This window comes from Megalobrama amblycephala, linkage group LG4 (genome assembly GCF_018812025.1).
Source record: "Megalobrama amblycephala isolate DHTTF-2021 linkage group LG4, ASM1881202v1, whole genome shotgun sequence".
In the NCBI taxonomy this organism is placed as follows: domain Eukaryota; kingdom Metazoa; phylum Chordata; class Actinopteri; order Cypriniformes; family Xenocyprididae; genus Megalobrama; species Megalobrama amblycephala.
This window is the reverse complement of record NC_063047.1, coordinates 49951341-49974606: the sequence shown is the minus strand read 5'-3', so window position 1 is coordinate 49974606 and position 23266 is coordinate 49951341. Positions and strand designations below refer to the sequence as shown.

Sequence of the window (23266 nt, the reverse complement as noted above, 5' to 3'; positions counted from 1 at the left end):
GAGCTTCCGTTTTCCTGTACATTTCTTGGTCTTTAACTCTCCGATTCTCTCTCCACACACTCATCTTCGCCTCCCCTTCCATCTTTTTACGTCCCCCTCCCTCCCTGCGCGCGCGCGCGAGCTCTCTCTCTACATCTTCTGCCGCTTCAGTCCGTTCCCTCTTTCTTTTCTCCCCCTCTTCGTCACCTCTCGTATCCGCACTCATCCTCCTCCTTTCATTTGCTCGTATCCTCTCGTCTTTTTTTGTAATATCTCCCAGCTCCTCATCGATACGAACGCGTTCCTCTCCTCGTCCTTTCCTCGTTTGCTAAATCCTCTCGTGTTCTCTCTCTCTCTCCGTCCCACCCCCTTCCTCTTTACGTTTCCCCCCTCCCTCCATACTCGATTCTCCTCAATGCTTAAGTCAGTCAAAAGAGATACGCTGAAGAAAAGAGGGGCGAACGGCGGGCGCTGAGAGAGAGACCGAGAGAAGGAGAGAAGCTGGAGGGAGAGAGGGGAGAGGGGGGAACGGGGGTTTGGATACATCTCCACCTGTCTTCTTCTCTCTGCCATGGACTGCCTCTGCATAGTGACCACAAAGGTAAGCCGATCCATTCCGTCACGATGTGTGGCGTGCGCGCGCGAAGTTTATAGCCGTTATTCGCCGTTTCTCCTGCTAGTGAAGGGAGCGAGATTCATGGATTCAGCACTTCTTTGTTCCTTCGTCTAATCTTCAATTCTCACTTTTCTCTCTCAGCCGAGCTCGTATTTTGAATTTGAATCAAATTCGTGGCTGTTTTATGATAGGACCATCATGTATTTGCCTCCCTACGCGTTTTTATTTTGCGCGCGTGGAACCTTCGTTCAAAAAACTGGACGCAACGCTTGGGTCTCGAGACGCGTTATTTTAAAAGTTCAACTTCTCTTTACTCGACTCGCTGAAAAAAAGCGAGACGACACTAGTAAACTGTCAAAAATGTCCATTTAAGCTAGTGTGTACATGTGTACTGCAATTAAAAAATAGCGCAAGAACGCGTGTGAAACGCGTGTGAAACTGCAGCTCGCGCTCACTATGGTGCAGTCAGAAATTATATGAAATATTATATATAAATGAAATAAATCTCAGTCTGAACACTTCAAATCATCATTAAATACTAAAGTGCCTTGCACTGTAGATTGTAATGGCTCGCTGTTTTAAGATTTGGACTGGACTAGCTAAATTGTGAGTAGTGTCATTTAAAAAAAAAAAAAAAAACACTAAGTTACGTTTTGCAGCATTTTGGGCAGCATTTAACTCAGATAATATGTGACTCTAGACTATAAAACCAGTCATAAGGGTCAATTTTTTGAAATTGAGATTTATACATAAATAAGCTTTCCATTGATGTATGGTTTGTTAGGATAGGATAGGACAACTATTTGAATATCTGGACTCTGAGGGTGCAAAAAAAATCTAAATATTGAGAAAATCACCTTTAAAGTTGTCCAAATGAAGTCCTTAGCAATGCATATCCACATTTTTGATATATTTAAAGTAGGAATTTTACAAAATATTTTCATGAAACATGATCTTTACGTGGTCTAAAAGAAAAATTGACCCATACAACATATTGTTGAGTACTGATACAAATATACCCATGCGACTTATGACTATTAATGGCTCGCTGTTTCAAGTTTTGGACTAGCTAATTGTATTGTAATTTTTTTTTTTTTAAATACACTACTTTTAGCAGCATTTTGGCCAGCATTTACCCCAGAAAAAGATAATATGTGAATCTGGACTATAAAATCAGTCATAAGGGTTAATTTTTTTGAAATTGAGATTTATACATCATCTTTCCATTTATGTATGGTTTGTTAGGATAGGACAACATTTGTCCGAGATACAACTATTTGAATATCTGGAATCTGAGGGTGCAAAAAAATATTGAGAAAATCACCTTTAAAGTTGTCCAAATGAAGTCCTTAGCAATGCATATCCACATTTTTGATATATTTACAGTAGGAATTTTACAAAATATCTTCATGGAACATGATCTTTATGTAATATCCTAATGGTTTTTTGCCTAAAAGAAAAATCAATAATTTTGACCCATACAACGTATTGTTGGCTATTGCTACAAATATACCCGTGTGACTTATAACTATTAACGGCTCGCTGTTTGAAGTTTTGGACTAGCTAATTGTAAGTATTTTCTTTTTTTTTTTTTTTAAATACACTACTTTTAGCAGAATGTTGGGCAGCATTTACCTCAGAAAAAGATAATATGTGACTCTGGACTATAAAATCAGTCATAAGGGTCATTTTTTTTTTTTTTTTTTAATTGAGATTTATACACCATCTGAAAGGTGAATAAATAAGCTTTCCATTGATGTATGGTTTGTTAGGATAGGACAATATTTGTCTATTTGAATATCTGGAATCTGAGGGTGCAAAAAAATCAAAATATTGAGAAAATCACCTTTAAAGTTGTCCAAATGAAGTCCTTAGCAATGCATATCCACTCATTTTTTTGTTGTTGATATATATATACAGTAGGAAATTTACAAAATATCTTCATGAAACATGATATTTACTTAATCCTAATGATTTTTGGCATTTAAGAAAAATCGATAATTTTGCCCCATACAGTGTTTTGTTAGGATAGGATAGGATTTGTCCGAGATACAACTATTTGAATATCTGGAATCTAAGGGTGCAAAAAAATCAAAATATTGAGAAAATCACCTTTAAAGTTGTCCAGATTAAGTCCTTAGCAATGCATATCCACTCAAAAAAATAAATTTTTGATATGTTTACAGTAGGAAAATGTATCTTCATGAACATGATCTTTATGTAATATCCTAATGATTTTTGACCCATACAACGTATTGTTGGCTATTGCTACAAATATACCCGTGCGACTTATGACTGGTTTTGTGGTCCAGGGTCACATATTTGACAGCTACAAGGCACTACAGTGTCTGTATAATCTCTCATCTAATAACTAGACAGCATATTATGAAATATATCAAATGTTTGATAACATATAAAAAGAATGGTTCAGATTCCCTTCCCCCACACACACAATTTAAATATCTGGGGCATTTTTGTCAGTTTCACTGACATTTTGGCCTGGAGCCCTGGTTAATTTCTGACCCTGCTGTGGTACTTCAGACGTGTGATGCTGTCCGTGAAAAGGACATGAGAGAAAAAAGTGAGACCGATCTGTTCAATTATAGAAGGAAGGATGTATATATGTGTGGGAGCCAGAGAACGAGAGGGAAAGCTCTCATTAATAAATGCTCACATGTGATTTGCCATCTAACTGCAGTTAGCGGGCTCTGTGTGTGTATGGAGGTGAGACACATCCCACTGCTCCTGACGGCATGTGCCTCTTTGCCCATGTCGTGTTCCTGGCAGAGCAATCCGAATGGTTTATGTAACGTTGGCTGGTGCTTTCGCTCCCAAGCTGGAGTCTGTTCTATCACTTTTCTCTCTCTCTCATTGTCTTCAGATGGACTCCCACCTTGCATGCTCCTCCTAAACACTATATGACCTCAGTCCCAACAGACCTACTGTATGAGTGAGTCAGAAAGGTACGAAGAGAGAGAGAGTTGAAGAGAGAAATTAGCGCAGTGCTTGCTTTTGTGTGGGTTGAGATGGAAACGATGCACTGGTCTCTTGGATGTGCTGTTATTAAAGACCGTACAGTGATAGGATCCCAATTGCATTGCTCTTTCTGTGAGGATCAAATTAGTGACTTATAGGGGATAAATACTTTTTCTTGTTTTTTTTTTTGTTGTTGTTGGGTTTTTTTTAGCTCTCAGTGTTTCTTCTGATCTCCCCTTTCTTTCTACTTAGTCAACTAAAATAAGGTAAAGTGTTGTACCTTATTTTGAAATGTTGGGAAACTTTGTATGGAGAAATAAAGTGATGGAAAAAAGGATCAAATTAAGGCCCGTTCATGATAACTATAATGATAACGATAAAGGTATAAAAAGGTAATAAAGCAATTTTTAATTTGAAAAAAAAAAAAAAATGAATTTGGTATAGTTCTAAAAATTGTTGTAGATATAAAAAAATTTGCAGTGTCTATAATGATAACGATATAGAGAAACAATATAGTTGAACTTTTTTTTTCCAGCTGTTGAACGATAAAACACTGACAGCCAATCAGAATCCATTCTCATTTAAGGGCTCGCGCATTTAAAATGGCAGACGACATTGCGGAGAAGTTAATCGCCGAGGTCCAAAAAAAGCCACCAATGTTTGACAAGTCAAACCCCTTTTTCAAGGAAAAAGAAAATGGATATTTGGAAAACAATCAGTCGTAACCTCAATATAAATGGTGAGTATTAACGATGAAATCATTATGCCAGGCTAGCAAAGAGTATAGCATAAAATTACTTTAGGTAAGTTATCCAGTGCTAGTTTCGACAACATTGTCTTGCTTCCTTTGAAGTTGCAGTGAAAAAGACGATTATCGATTACACTAGCTATTCACTCAAAACATATCATGCTGAGGACATCTGCTGGTTAAAGACATGTAAATGCAACAAGAACAGCAAAAACATGTTGTACACACTTTGAAACTGCAGCGCGTGAGCTTAGAACAAACATATAGTTATCGTTCGTTGCCGTCGACGCAAATATAGTTATTGTTATAGTTATTTTTATAGTTATCATTCTTGGTGTGAATAGGCCATTAGGACGATAACTATAACAATAAAGATATAGATCGTTCTTAATATAAAAGAATAGCAGAGTTTATAACTCATCTACAACCATAACGGCACATAGAAACGATATCTAGTTGAAATCATTTTCAGAACCAATTTTTTTTTTTTTACAGCAGATGAATGATAAAAACTTTGACAGCCAATCAGAATCCATCTTGTTTTAAAGAGCTTGAGCATTTAAAGTGGAAGACGACAAAACTGCAGTGTGCGTTACGAATAAACAGAACAATATCTGGTGTGGACGCTAATATAGTTATCGTTAAGGCCTGTTTACACCAAGAACAAAAACTATAAAGATAACTATAACGATAACTATATGTTTGTTCTAAGCTCACGCGCTGCAGTTTCAAAGTGTGTACAACATGTTTTTGCTGTTCTTGTTGCATTTACACACCTTTAACCAGCAGATGTCCTCAGCATGATACGTTTCGAGTGAATAGCTAGTGTAATCAATATAATCTAACAGTGAATTTAGCTGACAAAGTCAATATAGTGGAATAAAAACATCACCTAAGCTGCGTCCGAAATCGCGTACTGTTGAGTAGGTACTACATTTGAATTTAAATTCATTTCACGACCTTTGAAAAAGTACATTCTATATAGTACAAATGCGTGTAGTATGAATTAATTCGGACGTACTACATCCGCCATGTTGTTACTGTCACATGACCTACCAGCGTCAGTTACGTCCATTAACAAATCCTCTCCTGTGGCCTCATGGGATAGTAAAGTGTCCATCGTATGTGCACTTCAGAATCTCGCCGGACCTAGTAAGTCATCCAAGTACTTTTCGACTACTGTTTTTCGAATACTGTGAATTCGGACATACTACTCTGTCCACATACTGTTTTTCACGTACTATATAGTAGAGAAGTATTCGATTTTGGACGCAGTGCTAGTCTTTTTCACTGCAACTTCAAAGGAAGCAAGACAATGTTGTTGAAACTAGCACTTGATACCTGAGGTACTTTTATGTTACACTGTTTGCTAGCCTGGCATAATGATTTCATCGTTAATACTTCTTACCATTTATTCCGAGGGGTAGGACTGATTGTTTTCCATATATCCATTTTCTTAAAATTATTCTTGAAAAGGGGGTTCGAATTGTCAACCATGGGTGGCTTTTTTTGGACCTGGGCGATTAACTTCTTCGCAATGTCGTCTGCCATTTTAAATGTGCAAGCCCTTACATTACAACCAGGGTTGCCAGGTTTTCATAACAAAACCTGCCCAATTGCTACACAAAACTAGCCCAATCACATTCCGGTGGGTAAAATCCATGTTTTTGGTGGGGTTTCCTGGTAAAATTCACATTCCATGGGCAAATATCATGTTATTTGGTGACGCTTCAGTCCGCGGACATGAAAAACAACGCACGGCAACAGTGTTAAAGTAGGAAAACCACAGACTTGGCAACACTGAATTCAACGGATTCTGATTGGCTGTCATCGTTTAACAGCAGGAAAAAAATCGTTCTGAAAGCGATCCCAACGATATCGTTTCTCTATATTGTTATTGTTATAGCTGTGGTGTGGACAGTGTTATTCTTTTATTTAGAATGATTTTTGAACTATATTATTTTTATAGTTATCGCTCTTGGTGTGAACAGGCCTCTAGTATCAGATGTTAAATGTCCTCAAGAGAAATATAGAGCTAAAAGAGTCAGCTGACGTACAGTAAATATATATAGCTGTACATATACAGCTATAAAATGTATGTGGAAAGCATAGCGTAGATAATTTAGTCTGGGAAGAGTTCATAAATCTCTGATTAGCAGGCGTTATCTTTGAGACATTGCTCAAAACTCTACATGACACTTTACTGATTTCTGTGTTATGATTACTGTTTTATGTTTTCTCTGGAGAAATATCTGGAAAGCAGAAGACTTGAGCGAAATTCTACCTTTTTTTCTATTCAATCTGATTGCTGTAAACAAACGACTGCATTAGATGTAAGGTTGTCCAGAAAGTTTACTCTGGATTCACAATAGTCTCTCAATAGCTTCTGGTGTTGAAATGATGTTCTTGCCTCAACCGTAGCCTTTCAAACATCTAGTGTTAATACTTAAATGTTCATCTACATTTTAATTAGCATTAAGCCTGTATGAACCACAGAATACATTTGCTTTGTTTATTATGCTTACAATTAAATCATTTGCACAGTAGACAAACGGCTAATTTAAACCACTTAGCATTTAGCAAGTGTACTAACTGCATATGCTGATTATTCCCTCTTGAAGTTTTCTTAATTACTAACATTCTCTTAGAGAACAACAACTTAATCCAGTGTTTTTATCCATTTCTTTGTTTTTCTTAAATAAGGGTCACAATGCACTTTTAGTTCCATTCATATCCTTTCCATCCCTTTATTCTGTATTTTTATTAGCACACTGCTAAACTAGACTATTGACATATACAGTGATATAGCTATTGTACTTAAAATCTTAAAAGTATATTTACAAAAAACTGTACTTTGCAGACAATATAATATTAATGAATTAAAAGGCCACTTAAAGGCCAATTAAAAGGGTACTTAAAAAGAGTACTTTCATAACACACTTAAGAACACTTTTAAAAAGTGCACTTTACAATAATGTCATATTAAAAGTTTTACTTTATAGTACATTTTATATAATTATGTTTAATAGTAATTTGTCATGCTTTAAAGAAGTACACTTATTTTGATGTGTTGACTAACATACTAAAGCACATGTAAAGTACTTGATTATAATTTTAATTGTAGTGTGTTATTCGATATTGCATTTAAAGTTAGTATATGATAAATGCACAACATCATTACAAATGTAAAATGTTTGAAACTTGTCATTATACAGTATGTGCCATTTCTATTTAAGCTAGTGTCATGTATTTACATATATTATTTAAATACATGACATACAAGTTTCAACAGAAATGACATATAAAATGACATACACATAAAGATGTAATTAAGTCCTAGTAAGTTGGTCAGAAAGCACTCTTAAGTTTAACAAATTGCATTTAAACTATTATAAATTTTAATTTAATTGTAAATAACATGGATTTAAGTGCCCGAAAACATTACATTCAGTTCAGTGTATTATTTCCGTAATGAAATAATAAAATGTACTTCTTATTCACAAGAGATACCGTGCTGCTGAATGTTGACCATATATTCATATATATTGGTATTTGCATGGTACTCGAATTATCATGTCCAAAAAATTACGATATGGTGTATGTCCAAAACGCGTGGTATTACCGCTACACTTCTTGTCAGCGTCCTTGTGTCACTCTGTGAGTCCCATCCTTATTCAGTAACTTTTTGTTACCCCTTTTTTGATCCTTAAAGTTTGTTGTACGTTATGGTCGGTTTCATTGAGTTGAGTTAAGTATTGTGCCAGCGTACATCTGTGTGTATGTTATATGTTTCTTCAGCATGTGTGCCATTTTGTTGTGTCAGAATCAGTTTTTTGTTTGTGTATGACTGTATGTGTGTGTTAGCTCATCTGTGGCCACAGATGCATGTGAATGTCACTCAGTTCCTGTTGGCTTCATTTGATTTAAGCCTGTTCCCTTGGCAACAGAAGCAGGCGCCTGTTCGTCAGTTGACAGAAGCAGACAATATGAAGTGGGTAGGAGAGATGAGCGAAGAGAACGATAGAGAAGGTTTCTGTGTATCTGTAGAGGTGTGTACGTGAAAGCTGATAAGCTGTATGTGTGCAATCTCTCCGAACGCTTTACTTGGTTAGTGTGTCTGAAGACGGGCCGCTTGTGTGTGTGTGTATGTGTGTTTGTACAGAAGGAGGTTTACCCTTTGAAAGCCTCTTCAGTCAGACTGAAACTGGATCTCTCCCTGTGGTGACTGAGATTGAGCCAAATCTGGCTCCGCAGACTGTGACAGTGGATGAATCCACCTCACATTGACCAATAAATGTCTCTTGCTGCATTTAAATGGATTTTTTGTTGCAACACGATACTTACATTTATTCATTTTCACTTTAAATGCGACTTACAGTGCATTCAAGAAGACAGTATATTCATTTTCTAATGCCCCATCCACACGATAACGCAAAGACGGTGTTTTCAAATTTTTCCACTCTGGGACCCAGTTTAAAAAAAATAGCAGTTTCACCTTTCGAAAATGCCGGATCCGTGTGGACGAAAGGCCTATCTGATAAAAATTTTTTGCGTATTCACAGAAACGTGTCTCCGTGTGGACAGGGCCTAAGAATCAAACGTATGACCTTGGCGTTGTGAGCGTCATGCTCCATCAGCTGCAGGAACTTAATGTCTTTGTTTCAAGCATTTGTTAATTTTGTCAGTGCAGCAGTTTCGTAACTTACACTTTTAGTGAAAAACTGACCAGGCTTCAACCAGCTGCATTGCTGAGGATTGACTGAATGAATCAAGATTTGTGGTCCAGAAAATCTCAATTCTTTTAAAGGGGACGTATAATGCCCATTTTACAAGATGTAATATACAAACCCGATTCCAAAAAAGTTGGGACAGGTAGCAATAAGAGGCCGGAAAAGTTAAATGTACAGATAAGGAACAGCTGGAGGACCAATTTGCAACTTATTAGGTCAATTCCCCCAATGCTGCGGCGAAAAATAGTGGAGCAATATCAGAAAGGAGTTTCTCAGAGAAAAATTGCAAAGAGTTTGAAGTTATCATCATCTACAGTGCATAATATCATCCAAAGATTCAGAGAATCTGGAACAATCTCTGTGCGTAAGGGTCAAGGCTGGAAAACCATACTAGATGCCCGTGATCTTCGGGCCCTTACACGGCACTGCATCACATACAGGAATGCTACTGTAATGGAAATCACAACATGGGCTCAGGAATACTTCCAGAAAACATTGTCGGTGAACACAATCCACCGTGCCATTCGCCGTTGCCGGCTAAAACTCTATAGGTCAAAAAAGAAGCCATATCTAAACATGATCCAGAAGCGCAGGCGTTTTCTCTGGGCCAAGGCTCATTTAAAATGGACTGTGGCAAAGTGGAAAACTGTTCTGTGGTCAGACGAATCAAAATTTGAAGTTCTTTTTGGAAAACTGGGACGCCATGTCATTCGGACTAAAGAGGACAAGGACAACCCAAGTTGTTATCAGCGCTCAGTTCAGAAGCCTCCATCTGTGATGGTATGGGGTTGCATGAGTGCGTGTGGCATGGGCAGCTTACACATCTGGAAAGGCACCATCAATGCTGAAAGGTATATCCAAGCTCTAGAACAACATATGCTCCCATCCAGACTCCGTCTCTTTCAGGGAAGACCTTGCATTTTCCAACATGACAATGCCAGACCACATACTGCATCAATTACAACATCATGGCTGCGTAGAAGAAGGATCCGGGTACTGAAATGGCCAGCCTGCAGTCCAGATCTTTCACCCATAGAAAACATTTGGCGTATCATAAAGAGGAAGATGCGACAAAGAAGACCTAAGACAGTTGAGCAACTAGAAGCCTGTATTAGACAAGAATGGGACAATATTCCTATTCCTAAACTTGAGCAACTTGTCTCCTCAGTCCCCAGACGTTTGCAGACTGTTATAAAAAGAAGAGGGGATGCCACACAGTGGTAAACATGGCCTTGTTCCAACTTTTTTGAGATGTGTTGATGCCATGAAATTTAAAATCAACTTATTTTTCCCTTAAAATGATAAATTTTCTCAGTTTAAACATTTGATATGTCATCTATGTTGTATTCTGAATAAAATATTGAAATTTGAAACTTCCACATCATTGCATTCTGTTTTTATTCATAATTTATACAGTGTCCCAACTTTTTTGGAATCGGGTTTGTAAGTCTCTGGTGTCTCCAGAATGTGTCTGTGAAGTTTCAGCTCAAAGTACCCCACAGATCATTTATTATAGCTTATCAAATTTGCCCCTATTTGGGTGTGAGCAAAAACACGCCGTTATTGTGTGTGTCCCTTTAAATGCAAATGAGCTGCTGCTCCCGCCCCCTTTTCAAAAGAGGGTGGAGCTTTAACAGCTTGTGCTTCGGTTGCTCAACAACAACTAAGCTGGAGAATCTCATGCAGCCAAAATGAGGATTGTCAGTAACGGTGTTCAGCCTTACATTGTTCAAACCGGAGTCGACACTGATGGAGAGACTCAGGAAGAAGTTACAACTTTTAGGACGTTTCTGAATGGTTAGTGTATAGAATTATGTAGTTGCTGTGGAGTTGATTCAACTCATCGACTAGCATGTGCCGTCATGTTAATCTTTTGTGCAAATCCAGTGTTGAATTGATCCTTGTTTGTGAAGCAGTCTGGTGTAAAATGACGGCATGACAACAACACTCTACTACAACAACTCTTCCTCTTCTCTAAAGCAGCCCAACATGGCCTCACCCCCTTTATTGTGTGTTCTTGTGGGAGGGGTTTATGTACATTTTGGGGTTTGTGATGTCACCAACCTGGCAAGAAGCTCGTTGTAGTCCCTACCAGCCATTTGTTGTAATCCTTAAAAAGGGATTTCTGTAAAAGAAAACATCTTCCTTTGCATTGAACTTTGAGCGTAGTAACTTTTGCAGATGTTGTTTATGTTCAAACAGCAACATTACACACTAACTAAAATTAAAAAAAGTGAAATCATAATCAAGGACCCCTTGAAATGTCTGGGCATAAATTGTCTTGATCACACAGTGAGATGGTTCTATTTGTGTCTAGTTGTTCTGTCAGGATGCACACCAGGCCAAATCTGTGGTGCGTACATTTGAGGTCACTTGCATTGAGCACAAGAAAGCAGTCCTGAAGCAGTTCATTCTTTAACCCTGTAAAGCCTGACATATGAAATAAAAATCAGAAAAAGCTTTGAAATGGAACAGTTTATTGAAACTTATGACAATTATATTGACAAAATATAAATAATTTTTTAAAAATAGTATCATAGTCTTATATAGTGAGCATATGGAGGATATTGAGGAGGAAAAACACCTCAGTTTTATTCAGAGGCTCAAATTAAGCAAAATATGCAATTTGGTGCTATTGCTGATATTTGTATGGCCAAAAATTAAGATGAAATACTGATTGCTTGTAAATCAGTGAGATTACTAACATAAATTGCATATAAATATCAGTAGTCACTCTAAGGGCCCTATTTTAATGATCTAAGCACATGGTCTGAAGCACATGTCGCAGGTGCACTTAGGGCATGTCTGAATCAACTTTTGATAGTTTAACAATGGAAAAAATGGTCGGCGCATGGTCCAAAAGGGTTGTACCTAGTCTCTTAATGAGTCATGGGTGTGTTTTGGACGTAACGGCCAATAAACCAATCAGAGTCTCATCTCCCATTCCCTTTAAAAGCCAGGTGTGCTTGAACCATGGCGTATTAACTATTTACATGGTGGAATATAGACACCCTCAACCTGACGAGTCAGTTTAAATACATGTGTGTATTGCCACGATTGGCCAAATAATTAGCCAATTTCATCATTACTGCAAATAGGTAATTCTGATACATGCAATGACTATCCATTACGACATGTAGGCATTTTTATGTACACAATAATAATCTTTTACATTGTAATCCTTTTTAATATTTGGCATGTTTGTGTGCTGCTGCACATCTCTGTGCATGTAATACAGGTACATATAATAACGCGGTCTTTAAATAACAAAAAAATACTGCACCATTGACTTTAGACCAGGTTTTTGTTGGTCAATGATGCAGTCGTTTTCAGTTGCCTCAAAATAGCAACACGCCAACAATGCACCTGAACACACCTCGTTTTCAGACCAGCACGCCCATGGGCGAAAAGATGGGCGCTTGTGCATTTGCTATTTAAACATCATGGCGCTGGACATGAAAATGATAACTGCGTTGGGCTGAAACTAGCAAAAAACACTTCGCGTCACATTGCGCTGGGTGTATGATAGGGCCCAAAGAGTATTTTGACATCACCTTTGTCTCTTCCAAACATGGTTGCCTGTTTCTGTTTTTACTTATCAAAAGAAGATCCACAATGTATAAAATATTAGTTCACCCAAAAATGAAACGTCTGTCATCAATTACTCACCCTCATTCAGTTCCAAACATGTGTGACTTTTTTCCTCGGAATACAAAAATAAAAGAATTTCCTGGTTGCTCCTTCCCATGCAACTAAAGTGTACAGTGGCACAACTCCTTTAAAGTCTCATGTTAGCTAGGGTTGTCAAAAGTACTGGTGCTTTCAAACGCTCCCCTGCGTTGATCATTGTAGCCAATCACAGACATATATGTTGAGTGTGTGAACACAATAGCCAATCAGAGGTGTTTAAGTTAGTCAGAATCTGCTCAACAGTGCTTAAAATGCTAGGGGGGAAATGCTGGTATTGTCACATTTTTAACATTTCAGTACCGACTTTGTACCGAAGCACCAGGACTTTTGACAACCCTAGAACAGACCCAAATGTAATGAATTCCCTGTAATATTTCCTCCACCACAGCTCTCAAAATCCATTCACACTTCCACATATTCAATCTTGGCGTGTTGCGTTTGGACTCAGTGACGTTTGTTGCCGTTGATGTAAAAACCTGCCAGACCGACATGTGTTGGCATGTAAGTTTGTGTATGCGCGGATGAAAGCAAGATTTTCAGTGAACAGCGATTTAAGATTATTTTTTTGTTTACGTTGTGCTGGCTGAAAGCTAGCAATAGCAAACATTGTCCTTTACTGATTCCATTGAAAAAATTATGCAATTCAGTAATAATTTAATCCACGAGTGAAAGTGTCAGACAGGAGGGTTACGGCATAAAGCGTGTAGCGTTCGACTGGCCATATGATCTCAACATTTGATCCCTATGAGGCTATGTATGCCAGGTAAAATAAAACCGCTTTTAGTAGGGTACTGATATGACTGGAGTCTTCATCTCATGGGAATAATAACAACAGCAAACTGTTTGGGAGCGACACAAGAGTGAGTCAGTCTGAGTGAACTTTCCTTTAAACAACTGGTGTGGGACCGGCACATATAGTCATTTCAGAGCTGATAATTAGGCCACATTTATTATTAGATTTTTATTTGACATGGAAATCACAGTTACATTGGTCAAACCATATGCATTTGTTTGAGTGTTTTAGCACACACGCTAATTTAACACTTGTTCATTCTTTAGACAGTTTCAGACAGAACCAGATGCAGGTGAAAGATGTACTTGGATGGCTGACCTTCAAACAAACAAATTTTTTTTTTTTTTTATTATAATTTATACTTACAAATACAGTTGTAGGTGTATGTTAAAATCCTACTTGAGCAGAACCATAATTTACCCCCCACTGAATAAACAAGCTTTTACAGCAGAACTGAACGCTTTTTATTCAGCACTACTAAACATTTAGTTTGAAATTTGATCCCTTCAAATTTCTGACCCTGACTCATATTTAGAGGAGAAAAGAGTCTAAGTGGATTTCTGAGAGATTTTTGAAGAGTTTAAGACTTTAAGATCTTTTAACAGATTTTGTTGTCGGTAATGACAGAGATTGTTAAACGAGTGCTGTTTGTGAAGGTGACGGGTCATCTCATTCATCCACAACTGATTTGGTACAAACAGTCAAAATCTTTTTTTTAGCCATCACAAGGCTTATTTATTTTATGCTGAATGAGATTTTTCAAATGAAATGATCAGTTCAGTTTTGATTAACACTGTGAAGAAGAGTTAGGCCAGAAATGTATGTAAACTAAGGGTCCGGAAACTTTTTATGCATTTTGACCATTCATTTACACTACAATGGCGTTTTGGTGGCCTGAAAATGCAAGCTTTTGAAATCTGGTTTCAAAGTGCAAGTTTTTGAAAACGATACCGTTATAGTCTCCATGTAAACTAAAAAAAAAATGGACTTCATGCGCATTACGTGTTTAGTCTATATGCACTAAAAGTGTTTCTTTACAAAGTGATCGCCAACTACTGGCCTGGCAGCAGAATACAGCGTTTTTAGTCGTTTTTGTGGATCCCTGTGAACGGGGATAGTTTTGACAACGATGCCGTTTTTATGCGAAAAAAGCTAAGCAAAACTTTTCCATTTTTAGTACATCATTGTCGTGTAAACGTACCTTAAATACAAATGTGAATGCTTGACCAAAGCATTGTAAGTGTTTGGTCCTGTTGAACAGTTAAAGACCTTAAAAATCAAGTACATTTTAGCATAGTTTTAAAAAGAGTAATTATTATGGAAAAAATAATATACTTTAAAGAATATATACTGAAGTGCAAACTGAATGTAATGTTTTTCGACTCTTAATTGCATGTTAACTGCAATAAAATGAAAATGTATTATAGTTTAAATTTATATTAAATGCAATTAGCTGAACTTTAGAGTGATTTTTTGACACACTGGAGTGCATTTTTATTTGTAATTTCATAATTACTTCTAATGTCTTTGAAATATGCATTATAACAAGCATTTAATGTTATTTCCATTGAGACTTGTGTCATGTAAACATCACAATTAGTGTGCATCTTTATAGCGCAACAAATAAACTATTAAAACAATGATTTCAATCAAACTTTAAAGTAATGTGACATAATTAAATGTTTAGAAACATGAAAGTGTTCTCTTTTTAAGTTTACTCTTTAAGGCCTTTTTAATTAATATTATCTGCAAGTATAATTCTTTAAAAAAATACAAGTGCACATTCAATACAATTAAACACCCTTCTTTTTCACAATGGGATGCACTCAGTAATTTACCTCATTAAAAATTGGATGTGTTATTATTCAGCTAACTATAAGTATATCGACTTTAACTTGTCTGTCATAGTTGACCTGAAAGAGCACTGACCATAGGAGGAGGCAGTTTATGTTAGTGGTTGAATATATGGAAGCAGTAACAAGAGTTGAGAGATATAGGCAGAAGACAAGATTTTAAGTGAATAATGACTTAAGGCTTTTCCTTTACACAAGACTGAACGAACTGGGTTAATTGAAAAAACTGGATGAAAGATTCATACTCGCAGATCTAACTGCCTGTTTGAGTGATTCATTTGCTGAAAATGAGATTTGAGCATTTATTGAACATTAAACTGAACCATGAAATGTCTTCATTTTTAAATAAGCTTATCCACAGGATAACATACATTAATAATCAGCTGATTGATCAATGATTGATGTGATGAATAATAAAAAAGGAAGGAAACAGTTGACTTGAGGTTTCTGCATCAAGAACAAAGGAAATAGTAAGAGCTAAGGTTACGGTGAAGTACTTACAATGGTGCCAAATTTTGGAGGGTTTAAATGCAAAAATGTAAAGCATTCTTTAGATTCAAACGTCTGTATTATTTGAGCTGTAAAGCTGTTTTTGTATGAAATATTGCTTCAAGTGATTCTTTGCATTACCAGGAAAAGAAAGAACCCACTTATTCAGGAATGAACCCTCTTATTATGAAGTATTATTATTATTTTTTTCATGGTATAAGGTTGTTGAGTTGCTGTATGTCTGGAAATTAAAAAGGTACGTGATGTTGGATCTTTCAGATCCTTTGTCAGACAGAGAAAAACCCACATATTCCTTTTTTGTTTAAAGCATCAATGCATTGAAACTTTTCTAAAGAACGATAGACTGATTCTTGAAAATTAATAATATTCTCCTAAAAAATTTTTCCAAGACATCAGGCAATAAAACCATTTTTGTAACTTTTATTTTTTAGAGTAAAAAGATAAAGATGTGCCTTAGTTCAATATTCAAAAACCTTGTCTACAAAGATTCCTCCATCTGGTTGATTCCTGAAGGCAGAGTAGATGTTTCCTTCACTGCTTTTTTTTTTTTCTATTTGATAGATGACTGAAAGAATAAAATTGTTTTCTGACAGAGCAGTTTTTAAGCTTTTGATATATTACTGACAAATAACCACTGTAGTCATTACAGATTCATTTGGTTCAGTCTTAAAGTGCAAAACTTGAGTTTGCTCCAAATACATACAAAATACATAGTGGTTGTATAGTACATGTTTTGTAGTATAAGTTCTGACTCAAATTGACTTAGTAACTGACACAGTATATAAGTGGAAATAACTGACTCCGGTGACCGCTTCACGTCGTGGCCACATTACCACCTTGGGTGTGCATTATTTTCTAATAATTCAATGGTCCCTCGTCAATTATTCTATAATTATACTTATACTATGGGGCTGTTGAATGTTTGATTCTGATTGGTTGACAAACATTCTAAGGTGTGCAATTATTTTCCAGTAAACTCACGGCTAAAGTAGTTCCAGTCCGGTCTTGACCGCATTACAGTTATCGCTTCGCCAAATGATTTCAGTTATTTCAAAGATAGGCCACAGGAGAGGATTTGTGAATGGAGTTGAAGGGACATAATTGCGCTGGTAGGTCATGTGTAGGGTTGCAAAATTCCGGGAATTTTCAAAGCTGGAAACTTTCCATGGGAATTAAGCATAAATATATGGGAATTAAACGTAAATATATGGGAATTGATGGGAATGGAAATAAACAGGGAATTTGGAAAATTGTAAGTTAGCCTTTAACAGGGAACCTAAATATAGTTGGAAAAAAAACATCTTGCAGCATAATCTTGTTTAAAACAACCAGATTTAATTCAATTTTAATTTTATTTTTACCCTGCACATTCCTTAATGACATTCACACAGCACACTACTTACTGCAGGGCTATTGAGACCACACCCCTGCATGCACTGTGCATTCCTCCATAACATACACATTTGATCAAAAATACAGAAAAAAAACAACAACATAATATTGTAAAATGTTATTACAATTTAAAGGTGCCCTAGAATTAAAAATTGAATTTATCTTGGCATAGTTAAATAAAAGAGTTCAGTACATGGAAATGACATACAGTGAGTCTCAAACTCCATTGTTTCCTCCTTCTTATATAAATCTCATTTGTTTAAAAGACCTCCGAAGAACAGGCGAATCTCTACATAACACCGACTGTTACGTAACAGTCGGGGTGTACGCCCCCAATATTTGCATATGCCAGCCCATGTTCAAGGCATTACACAAGGGCAGGACGTCTGGATCTGTGCACAGCTGAATCAACAGACTAGGTGAGCAAGCAAGAACAACAGCGAAAAATGGCAGATGGAGCAATAATAACTGACATGATCCATGATTACATGATATTTTTAGTGATATTTGTTAATTGTCTTTCTAAATGTTTCGTTAGCTAATGTACTGTTAAATGTGGTTAAAGTTACCATCGTTTCTTACTGTATTCACGGAGACAAGAGCCGTCGTTATTATCATCATTAAACACTTGCAGTCTGTATAATTCATAAACACAACTTCATTCTTTATAAATCTCTCCAACAGTGTAGCATTAGCCGTTAGCCATGGATCACAGCCTCAAATTATTCCGGATTAAATGTAAACATCCAAATAAATGCAATACTCACATAATCCGACACATGCATGCAGTATGCATGACGAACACTTTGTAAAGATCAATTTGAGGGTTATATTAGCTGTGTAAACTTTGTTTATGCAGTGATAGAGTCGAGGGGGCGGAGAGCACGCGATTTAAAGGGGCCGCAGCCTGAATCGGCGCATTTCTAATTATGCCCCAAAATAGGCAGTTAAAAAAAAATTATAAAAAAAAAATCTATGGGGTATTTTGAGCTGAAACTGCACAGACATTCAGGGGACATCTTAGACTTATATTACATCTTGTAAAAAAAACGTTCGATGGCACCTTTAAAATGATGGTTTTCTATTTTAATATACATTAATATATAATTCCTTTCTGTGATCAAAGCTGATTTTTTTTTTGAAAGAAATTAATAATTTTGTTCAGCAAGTGATATTAAAAGACTTGTATTGTTAGAAAATATTTCAATTTTGAATAAATATAAATTAATATAGAAATTTCTATAAATTTCTCAAAATTTCCAATTAATTGCCATAAATTCCCATAAATTCCTGTTAAGTTTCCAAATTGGAATATTTCAAAAATTCCCCAGGTTAACTTCCTGTGGAAAGTTTCCGGAAATTTACCGGAAACTTTCCGCCCCTTTGCAACCCTAGTCATGTGACAGTAACAACATGGCGGATGTAGTATGTCAATTCATTCATACTACACACATTCGAACTATATAGAATGTACCTTTTCAATGGTCATGAAGTAAATTTAAATTCAAATGTAGTACCTACTCAACAGTACGCGGTTTCGGACGTGGTACACATTTGGAACCTTTATTCTTAAAAATAAAGGTTCCAAAAGTGATGCCATAGAAGAACCATTTTTGGTTCCCCAAAGAACCTTCCATTGAACTGTTACAATAACTTTTTTGCCCACTGCTCTGGATGTATGTGTCTACGGTTTTCAGTGTGTGTGTGTTCAATACACTCGGCTCCTAACTAACTTGGATGGGTTAAATGCATAGGAAAAATTCAGAGTGTGGGTTACCTTCACATTTCACTTTATAAAGAAACTTTTGTACAATGGAAAAGTTCCATGGATGTTGAAGGTTCTTCATGGAGCCATCAATGTTAAACTGTTTTCTTTTTTGGTGTAAGGTCATAAACGGCTTGAAATTAAACCAATTGTCAGAGCTAGATTTTTGAAAACACCTTAACCTGCATTCTGTTGGTTTATTGAAGTGTGAATGTGTGAAATGTGACAGGAAATCATCCTTTATATACGGCAACTTTAATTGCATTCATCCACAGCGAGTGTTTCGCGTAGAGGAGGAGAAATATATCGCAAACTCGACTTTTTCTTGACCCAAGAAATATAAAAATGTGTTATCTCGTTCAGCCAAAGGACAAGTGGAACAGTTGTAGAAACTTCAAATATGAGAGGAGAATGCAAGTTTCCCACTGACATTTTGAAATACTCTGGGGTTTTTAATGCTTTATTTAACATCACAACTCACATAATAAACAGTGAAATACATGGATGCTTACGTTTTGACGTCACCATCAGGGAATAAGCTGTTTTTTGGTAGTTATCAGCGTATTGGTGTGCATGTAAATGTGCTCAATGCCAATAAAAAACTATTATTTTTAATTAGTGTGAGTAAGAAATTTTAAGAAGCCTTATTTGTAGATGGTTAGATGTTCATTTGGATGCCTGTCTGAAACAAGTTGCCTTCAGAAGTGAATCTTCATACAAAGCTACTGACTGACAACACAAATGATGTACAAATGCACTCGCCGTCTGTTTCGGACACACTCATTTGCTGCCCAGCTATGAGGAGGAGGAGGCTGCATGCAGTGAACACTTCTGTGATGTACTGTGCTAACAGAACTTTTAAAGTGATTTGAGACAGACTGAAGAGCGTCTCCATGGATATTAACAAGCCTTTTTTAAAAAACGTTCACACGTCTGTGAGAGTGAGAAAAGGCTGGAGATTGGCACAGTTTGTGATTACGTTGATAAAAATAAGTGTGTGTGTGTGTGCGTGTACCTGTGTGTGTATGCGTACGTGTTTGTGATAGAGTGTGTGTGTTAGTCTAGAGACTGGCTGTGACAGGCCAGGTTTGGCTAACATACAGGAGGCAGATGGCCTATTTAAAATGGAAAGGACTTCACCGGCGGGCCAAGTAAACTGATGTTCACCCTCCATGATTAGCCTCTCAAAACCATCAGCCTATCAGATCCAGACCACCGAGCGTTTCACATGTCTCACACACTCACATCATCACTCCAGTGTGGAGCTTAACTTTACAATATACTGTAGTTAGGATGCACTGGATATTGAAATTTTGGTTGATATGGTAACTGACTTTTTTTTTATATCTAATAATGGACATAATGACCTTGTGAAGTCAGCCTTGTATAACTTTAAATGCTGTATATGTGACACCAGATAATAAAGCATTAGATGCAAAGTATGGATAACTGTTTAACCCTACTATATCATATTTGATAAACACATTTATATATATTAGAAACATGATCAAAACTTGTACACAATCTACTACAAGCCTTGTGTCTTTTAGCTGTGAAAACTTTACCTATTTTTATTTATTTATACATAAGAATAACATTTAGATTGCTAGAAATATTTTAAGACTAACACTTACTGGACTGAAGCAACTTGTTTTCTTGATTATCCATACATAAATTCTTAGAAAAATCATGTTAAAATGTGTGTATCAAATATGATCACAATAAAAACTACAGAGCTTTGATCATAAAACATCATCTTATTATAATATGTTATTAGGATATATAGTGTGACCAGTGATATTTATATGCATTTTATGTAAGTTTAGTCTGTCATACTGTTATAAAGATCTCATTGATTTACATTACAATCACAATTTCATCTTACTTTTTGGCCATATAGATATCAGCAGCTGCATCAAATTGCATATTTTGATCAGTTTGGTCCTCTGGATGAAATTGAGCTTTTTTTTCTTGAGCTCCATATTCTCACAATAAGCCGGAAAAAGCCTGGGAAGAATAGCTCAACAAAACTTAGAAATGTGGGCGTTTCCTCTTAAAATTAAATAAAAATCCTAGTAAAGATAAAAGTAATTCAGAAAGCATCTTAACCCTTAAAAGTCGTCTTAATGTCCAAAAGGAGTACAGATGAGAACTTTTTGACGAGGAGTTTCTTTAGCAGCGGAGAAAATGAACGAAATGTGAAGAGGGAGAAGAAATGTGTTGCACACAATTCATGACAGTGAGTTAATAAGACACTACACATTAGATTGTGCAGGGATCATGTTTGTGACCGATCTTATTACAGACACGCTAATATCTCTGACACAGTGCAGAAATGCCATAGTGCCTGAAATGGAAGTAATCACTACATTAACATATTTGGCAACTGGAAAAATGCAACTATATTGCAGCAGTGATGATTTGGGTCTGTCACAACCTTCTATAAGCAACATGATCACACAATTACAGCACTTTCAGAACCTCTTATTACCTCAAATACATTAAGTATGACATTAACAGAAATGAAAAAAAAAAAAAAAAAAAAAAAAAAAAAAAAATATATATATATATATATATATATATATATATATATATATATATATATATATATATAACACTCCTACGTAGAAGTTTTTAAGCTAAATTAGGAGCTTTCTGAGAGGATTTTTAGAAGCTTTAAGAATACGGGCCCTGATGTATCAAATATGATACTAAAAAAAAAAAAACATGCAAACTTTTTAAAATATTTTGTCTAAAGATTCAATAAACTATTCTATTTTAAAAATTTGATTTTTCTAACTATTATTTCATTTGTCAGGCTTTACATGGTTAATATGTTTGAAACCTGGCAAACAAAAGATTTTGCTTGAATTTTCCAAAAAATAAGCTTTGATATCATGTGCTTCTAATTTTTACCTAAACATATTACTTAAAAAAATATACAGAGCATTCAGAAAGTTAAATTTTTTTCCACATTTTGTTATGTAAAAAACAGACTTGTGATAACTTTGCAACATGAAGCAATTTTCCAACAGCTCTTGTTTGTTAAACTTCTCATTTGCAGTTAGTTATTATCCGTTTGGTTCATGAAAATAAACTGTACCAAAAACATCATGAATGCAAAAGGCAAATTTGTTCTCCATGAGAAGCATGTAAAATGTGTAAAATTAGATGTCTCCAGCACAAATTGAGATACAATTTCAAGCTTTCTTATTTTAAAAATTTATACACTGTTGCTAAGCAGTCAAAGTGTTAACCCATCCCTAAACTGAGCCATAAAAAATAACCTGCATGCAAAATTTGGTGGCTTTACAGCACACGTGGATGAAGTTATAGCAAGAAAAGAAAGAAAAGACACATAGCTGCCTAGATCCCTTACAAACATGACTGGATAATACCAAAATAGTCACCAAAATGCAGTATCATGCATCCCAAAATGCAGGTTTGTATATTTTTGAGAGACAGAAGAAGAAAAAGAAAGAGAGAGAGCGAGAGAGAGAGAGAGAATAATGATGAGAGTGAGAAATAACTGCACAGGGAAGAAGAGAAGGAGAGACTGGATTCACTGCTCACTGAAGTCACAAGTATGATGTAACCGTGACTGAGAGATAGACTTTCACATTGATCCTGTCCATTGACAAACTGTAGCATGTGTGTGTGTGTGTGTGTGTGTGTGTCTGCATGCTCGTCTGCTCTGAAGGTCTTTGAGTTCATTTGTTCCCCCCATCCATCATACTCTTTGCTCTTGGTCACTAAAACAATAACAACTTTTCTCTTCTGTAGGAAAGAAATTGAACAAATTGAATCTTAAAGTCAGAATGAACCAGAAATTGCAATGTCTTTAGTTCCCTGTTGTGAAGTATATCCAAGTGAAGCGGCTTTTCAAATGAGAAAAAAATACTGAATTTTGTCTATCAGGAATTGACTGGATCAATGGATCATTGTTGTTTGCTAATGTAAAAAAAAAAAAATAATAATTTAAAATGATAACTGCAACATTCCATTCAAAAAAATAATTGTTGATTTTGATTTCATGGTGGCTTTGTGACTGAATTGTTTTTCCTAGACAACAATGACATTAAATGGAGACAAATAGAGACCTTTGCCTGAGTCTTTTGAAAGATTGAGTTAGAATAGTTTGCATAAACACAATGAGGCTGTGAAAGCGAGTGAGTAGATGAGTTTACCTGTTCAAAGCAAGGGTGTAACCATGT

The 23266-nt window shown here is 36.1% G+C and overlaps 1 protein-coding gene across 2 annotated transcripts in view; it reads left to right on the top strand.

Annotated features, from left to right (window-relative positions):
* The window catches only part of LOC125267810 (disks large homolog 4), a 200152-nt gene continuing 176886 nt past the window's right edge, over positions 1-23266 (top strand). The window contains exons 1-2 of one of the 2 annotated variants that reach the window (XM_048189784.1): positions 2-580; positions 3477-3558. Coding sequence is in view for 1 of the 2 variants with exons in the window: in XM_048189782.1 (XP_048045739.1) it covers positions 551-580 (30 nt within the window). In the remaining variant the exon portion in view is untranslated. Of the gene's footprint in view, positions 581-3476; positions 3559-23266 lie in introns of both variants that reach the window. The other variant, XM_048189782.1, reaches the window with a different exon arrangement.